Source organism: Polypterus senegalus, chromosome 17 (assembly GCF_016835505.1).
Source record: "Polypterus senegalus isolate Bchr_013 chromosome 17, ASM1683550v1, whole genome shotgun sequence".
NCBI lineage: Eukaryota > Metazoa > Chordata > Cladistia > Polypteriformes > Polypteridae > Polypterus > Polypterus senegalus.
The window spans coordinates 50,949,184-50,956,073 of NC_053170.1; the positions used below are offsets into that span (position 1 = coordinate 50,949,184).

At 43.5% G+C, this 6,890-nt stretch overlaps 1 protein-coding gene across 1 annotated transcript in view; it reads right to left on the reverse strand.

Moving 5' to 3' along the window:
• Positions 1 to 6,890, reverse strand: part of LOC120517198 (nuclear GTPase SLIP-GC-like) — a 28,188-nt gene that overhangs the window by 9,678 nt on the left and 11,620 nt on the right. Inside the window, exon 2 of the mRNA XM_039739369.1 lies at positions 4,729 to 4,890. Within this exon, the coding sequence (XP_039595303.1) occupies positions 4,729 to 4,890 (162 nt within the window). The remainder of the gene's footprint in view (positions 1 to 4,728; positions 4,891 to 6,890) is intronic.

Genomic DNA, 6,890 nt, shown 5'->3' on the forward strand with positions numbered 1-6,890 from the left:
AGAAAATGGTAGACTACAGCCAAACATGAATTCAGCCAACATTAGTCTCCTGTTAAAACCAGGCAAAGATCCTATATTTCCTACCAGCTATCGCCCAATTTCTCTTATTAATGTTGACCTGAAAATAATTTGTAAAGCCCTTGCAAAAAGATTAGAGAAGGTAACCCCTTTCATAATACATCCAGACCAAACTGGTTTCATTAAGGGGAGACATTCATCCACAAATTCACGTAGATTACTCAACTTAATAGACTTTTCTTATAGCAGAAACATGGAAACCAGTATATTATCTCTCGATGCAGAAAAGGCTTTTGATAGAGTTAACTGGAAGTTCTTATTTGCAACTTTACATAAATTTGGTTTTGGAAACTTCTTCATAAACTGGTTAAAAATTTTATACAGTTCACCAACAGCATGCGTCAGGACAAATGACCAAACATCAGATAGCTTTGTCTTCAGAGGGGACCAGGCAGGGATGCCCTCTCTACCCCTCGCTATTTGCTATCTTTATTGAACCACTAGCAGCAGCAATCAGGCAAACTACAGTTATTAAAGGCATAAAGTGTAAGAACATAGAACATAAAATCAGTCTTTATGCAGATGACGTGTTACTTTATCTTCAGAATTCTCAATCCTCTCTCTCCCAGGCAATTGAACTAATAAACTCCTTTTCAAGAGTTTCAGATTATTCAATAAACTGGTTAAAATCCACAGTTCTTCCAATTAATTTCTCTTTTGTCAATTCCCTTAATACACAATTGGAATCAGGGAATATTACATACCTGGGCATTCATGTGTCTCCCAGGCTGGCAGATCTAACTAAACTAAACTACATCCCACTATTAAAGAAAGTGGAAGATGATCTTGCTAGATGGAAATCCTTACCGATATCACTTATGGGGAGGGTTGCCACAATTAAAATGATGGTTTTACCAAGAATCAATTACTTATTTTCTATGATCCCAAACAAGCCATCATCTGATTGGTTTAGATCCCTGGACTCCTCCATCACTAAATTCCTTTGGAAGGATAAACCTCCACGAATTAGCTTAAAAACACTACAGAAGACCAAAGATAGAGGAGGGTTGGATCTACCCAACTTCTATCATTATTTCTTAACCAACAGGCTCCAATATATACCAAGATGGTTGCAACATAACCCGCTGGATGAGTCCTGGTTAGATGTAGAACAGACACTTTGCAATACTATAGAGCTTTCGGACCTACCGTTTATTAGCTCAAAAATAAGAAAGCATGAAAGCTTTAAAAGTATTAATATCAGTACCTCACTGACAGCATGGTGGGAATATCTAAAAATGACGGAGTCTTCACTAATTCCATGCAGACACACCCATCTGGAATAATCCTGACATATTGCAAAACAATAAAATGATGAACCTCCCATACTGGAAAAGTAAAGGAATTCTATACATGGAACACATAGTTGAAGGATTGGATTTCATTCCATTTAACAGAATAGTCTCCCAATTTGGGATAGACAAGAATAGATTTTAGAATATCTCCAAATTAAATCAGTAGTTAAAGAAAAATTTAAGCTTAAAGTAGAATTACAAACACCATCAAGGGTATTAGACTTCTGTAATCTCAAACACCCCAAATTACTGTCTAAAGTATATAAAACATTGACCAAAATAGATGATACAATAGCAATTCCTATAGGCAAATGGGAGGAGGATCTATTAGTTAGCTTTGATCAGACTTTCTGGTCCCAAACCTGTTTAAAAACTTTTAAAACGATCAGAAACCCCAATTTACAACTAATTCAATACAAAATTCTACACAGAGTACACTATACAGGTCATCGGATGTTCAGGATGGGATTTGTGCCATCTGACACCTGCACACACTGCACAGACAACATTCCTGACAGTTATATCCACGCACTGTGGTCATGTCCACCTGTTCAGGATTCTGGTATAGAGTATGTGAAGACCTGTCAAAGTGTCTGAAATGTGATATCCCAACTTCCCCCTCATTTTGCTTGCTGGGGAACCTAGAGGATGTCCCGATTGAAACAAATTTGGTTCACGTGGTTCTCACTGCCATATGCATCGCTAAGAAAACTATCCTCATAAACTGGAAAAACAAAGATAATCTTTGCATTAACCAGTATAGAAATCTTTTATTGGATCATATTACACTTGAGACAGCCTCTGCCTCCACTTCAAATCAATCTCTCTGGGCTCCTTTGATCGGTTCCATCACATAGCGATGATGGAGGGTCATTGATATGGTCCTGCGGAATGCTGTGGTTGATGTGGTGGAGAGTCTGAGCTTGGAGTATCTGGAGGATCCCTGGGGTGGGTTCACTAGGGGGGTCTTGGGCTGGGGGGCTGCTGCCCGACTCTGGTGGTGCTTGGGTTACCTCCGGGGTGGGCTTCTGGTGGTTGTGTGTAGGGCCTTAGGGGGTCTTGGCGGTGGCTGCGGTCGCTGCCTAGTGGCGCAATGCCCCTGGGTTGGTCTGGGTGTGGGCCTGGTGGCTTAGGGTTTGGGGCGGCCGTCCCGGATGGGGATATGGGTGGGGCCTTGGGGATTGGGTCCTGGCATGTACGCTGCGGGAAGAGGGCGGAACGTGCGGCAGTTCCACCATGGGGAGGGATGTCCGGGAGGGAGGATCCAGCTTTATCCTGGGTGTCTTATGTCTTACTTAATCTGAATGTTGAGTAAATGTGGGGATGGGAGTAAATATTCTGCTGGGGTGGTGTGGGTTGGTGGCCTCAGACTCCGTGGGGCTCTGTGATGCTGCTGCTTCGGGCCATGGCTAGATAGGCTGGGGCCTCCGTGCCCGGGTGGATTTTGGGAACGGAGGTGCCTATTGGGGCCAGTAGGGGAGCTGGCTCCCTGGAGGGCTCAGGCCCCTCAGCCGTTCCTCCCCATCCTCAGACATTTCCCTCCTCCTGCTCCTTCACATCATCACACAAACATGCACATAGGGCCTTGGGGTGTGGGTAAGTCAGGGGGTGCGGGTATGGATCCCGTTTCCGCAGTCCTGTGGCAGCCTACACCCCAATTTTATTTGCACATTAAACACTTCCACAAAAAACATTCCACACAAATGCACACTTAGGGCCTTGGGAGTGGGCACACTCAACGGTGTCAATTTTAAACTGCACCTAGTCACGGAGAGTTTTGGGGGGGAGGTGGGGCTGTGTGTTGGCATCAGCTGGTGTAGGCCACATGGTGCCGGCACTGCCTGCGCCCCCCCAACCACAAAATGCACCTTATCAGCACACACCAACACTACATTAGAGCAGGCGGAGGGAGACTAGAGGTCTTATCACACTTCTGTTCTCAGTTAGCTGCCGGGGCTGGAGGCTAGGAGTGGGAGCTGGCCGTCTGCCTGTGGTCTGGAGTGGTGGGTTGCTTTGCTCTACGTTGGATGGGGGTGCCTGCTCACTATTACCCCTGCGGAACGGGGCTAACTCTGACGTCCAGGAATGGCTGTACCTCAGGTATGGCAGCACCGGGACCAGAGTTAGGTAGAGTGTGTGTGGGGAGTGTGAATGGGTGTCTGGCGTACATCCTTGTAAGTCTTGGGTTGTATGTGTATGTGAGAGCATGAGGGAGGGAGTGTATGACTGTGTTTGTGTGTGACTGTATATGTCAGGTGGGGTTTTGGACTCCTCCCCTCTCCTGGGACATCTGGCAATACTACAACATCTTTGCCTACCCTCCCCTGCCTTAAGCATCTGTCTGGTCGCTCCCGGTGGCTGCCTGGTGGGATCTGGTTCCCTGGGCTCTGTTGGATCCTCGGCGGGGTGGGTGCCCTCGGGTCCCGGGCTGCTGGGTTCGGGCCCGGCCGACTCGGGGAGCGGCTGGGCGGGCCTGAGGGCTTGCCGTTGATATCTCCGGGACTCTGCCGGCTGCTGGTTGTGACCCCGGGGTGATCCTCTCGCCTCTCGGGTGGGGTTGGGGCTTCTCTGGTGGCGGCCTCCCTGGGGTCTGCGCTTTGGGGTGACCTCTGGATCTCTGGGCTTGGAACTCCCTCCATCTTCCGCACGTTTTTGGGGGCAGGTCTGTGGCCCTTCACACTCACTATTGGATGCTCCTATAGAGAAACCTTACACATACAAGCGTCGCACACAGGTGCTCACATGGTGATTTCATAAGTATGACTTGGACATCTTCAGCACATGATCTAAGGTTGTGGTGGCCTTAAATGCCTCAGTAATAATTACTGTATGATTGTCAGCAAACATTTTTACTTTTATATATCTTCATGTAGCTGATGCAGCAATGTTTTTGTCTTGTGGTTTTTTGTTTCCCCCTCTCTTTCTGCAGGTCTAGAAGCGGATTCTGGTTCATTTATTGTTTATTCTATACGAAACCCCCCCCTCCCCCTTTACCTCCATCTCTTCCTTCTCTCTCTTCTTTTCTTTCACTTTTGTCTCCGTGTCGGTTCGAATCTTAAAACATCTAAAAATATTTTTAATAAAGTTTTGGTATCAGGCGTGGCGTCAGCAGAAGCTGTAACGCTCCACCTGAGAGAAAAACTGTAAGGCTAGTCGCCAGCATTCAGACATCAATTCTGATTGCTTCACAGCCGAACAGGACACGGTAAAAAAAAAAAAAAAAAAAAAAAAGAGTCTTTTCCCGTTGATCATTGTCAAAAAACAAAATAAAGAACTCTATTGTTGTTTAACAAAAAAAGATGAACATTTCCAAGGGATTGAATCCTTTTTTTTAGGCACTTTAAGGTGTTAATACCTCTTTACTGATGAATTCAATCTCAGCTTTGTACACGAGGCGGTTGTTTTCATGAACTTGCACTTGGATAATGCAAGAAGTGCAAGCTTTTCTTGATGATGTAGGCAGTAAGGTTTTTTCATTTAGAAGAGCATTTATCAGAGAACTCTTTCCAGTTCCTGTCTTGCCAAATATTCAATGAACATTCCTCATAAAGATGTTTTTGTTTTAAATTTGTGATCTTTTCTCTGTAAGACAGAAAAGGAAATGTTTTAACATGTTTTTCGAATAAAAAAATAACTTCTAAAACAGAAAAATAGTTTAATTTAAACTACCGTTGCGTATAGGGGATTCCACAGTAAATTAATGTAACTGCCTCTGTACCCACAGCACATTTGTGCATTGTCAGTGTGTATGGGTACTGAAACCTTCACTTATGACACAATCTACTTACTTACAGTGTGTACCATTCCTCTGGTTTCACTATGGACAGTTTTGCTGTAGTAACTAAAAGTAGTTATTTGAATCAAACAGCTGTTCTTAGAAGTAACTCGTTTGGGCTTCATGTGATTTGAGCAGTAGAAAAATGTATTTAAAAAAGACGGGCAAGGACACAGGGTGGCGGATCCCAACAATCATGTGCATGTCCTCTATGGGAGATGTAGCACAACTGACTTTGATGGTTTGGGAAGGGCCAGAAGAATCCCCAGAAATTGAGTTGGCTGGTGACCCTGCCATCAGTGTTGTAGCTTCTCTTCCAACCTTGTTATATAAATCTATGTTCGTGTAAATCCTATTCATAATCATTACTTTCTCATTTAATTATTTTAGTATTTGGCTGTTACTAGGGCGCACAGTGGCACAGTGGGTAGCTGCTGCTGCACAGTTAGGAACCGGTTCACTTCCTAGGTCCTCCCTGCATGGAGTTTGCATTTTCTTCCCGTGTCTGCATGGGTTTCCTCCAGGTACTCCGGTTTCCTCCCATAGTCCAAAGACATGCAGGTTAGGTGCATTGGCGATCCTAAATTGTGTTTGGTGCGTGTGTGTGTGTGCCCTGCGGTGGGCTGGCGCCTTGCCCAGGGTTTGTGCCCTGTGTTGGCTGGGATTGGCTCCAGCAGACCCCCCTATGATCCTGTAGTTAGGATAAAGCGGGTTGGATAATGGATGGATTGTTTACTGATATTTTCTGTTCTGTTCTATAGCAAAAATACAACACAGTACCTCTCTGTAAGGTCTATTTTTCTAATATCCTAGTACATAATTTTTATATATAGTTTTATTTTTACCCTTGACAAAAAAACATGCTTGTCACTGTTGTAAGTACTCTAATAAAAACGTCACTAGTAAAAATGTAGATATTCAAGAAAAATCAAATTTATTACAATAGAAAAAAGCAAAAGGAACAACAGTGGCTGAATACACTGTCTTACTTGTATTTCAGAATGGATGAATAGTAACTTTGTCAAGCTAAATAAAGAGAAACTGAAATCTTAGTGAATGGGAATAACGGATACAATGAGGCTATTAGAAATAAACTGGATACATTAGGATTAAAAGTCAAGACGGAGGTAAAAAGCTTAGGGGTAATTGTTGATTGTAATCTGAATTTTAAATCGCATATTAATCAGATCACTAGGGCAGCATTTTCTCACTTAAGAAACATAGCTAAAGTTAGACCTCTTATATCATTGAAAGATGCTGAGAAATTAGTTCACGCCTTTGTTTTCAGTCGACTAGATTACTGTAACGCACTCCTCTCAGGACTACCCAAAAAAGACATAAATCATTTGCAACGAGTGCAGAATGCATCTGCTAGAATCTTAAATAGGAAAAGACAATCCGAGAACATTTCTCCAGTTTTGATGTCACTACACTGGTTACCTGTGTCATTCAGGATTGACTTTAAAATTCTGCTTATGGTTTATAAAGCCTTAAATAATCTCGCTCCATCTTATATATCGGAATGTCTGACACCCTATATTCCAAATCGTAACCTCAGATCCTCAAATGAGGGTCTCCTTAAAATTCCAAGAACAAAACTTAAAGTGGTGAGGCAGCCTTCTGCTGTTGTGCACCTAAAATCTGGAATAGCCTGCCAATAGGAATTCACCAGGCTAATACAGTAGAGCACTTTAAAACACTGCTGAAAACACATTACTTTAACATGGCCTTCTCATAACTTC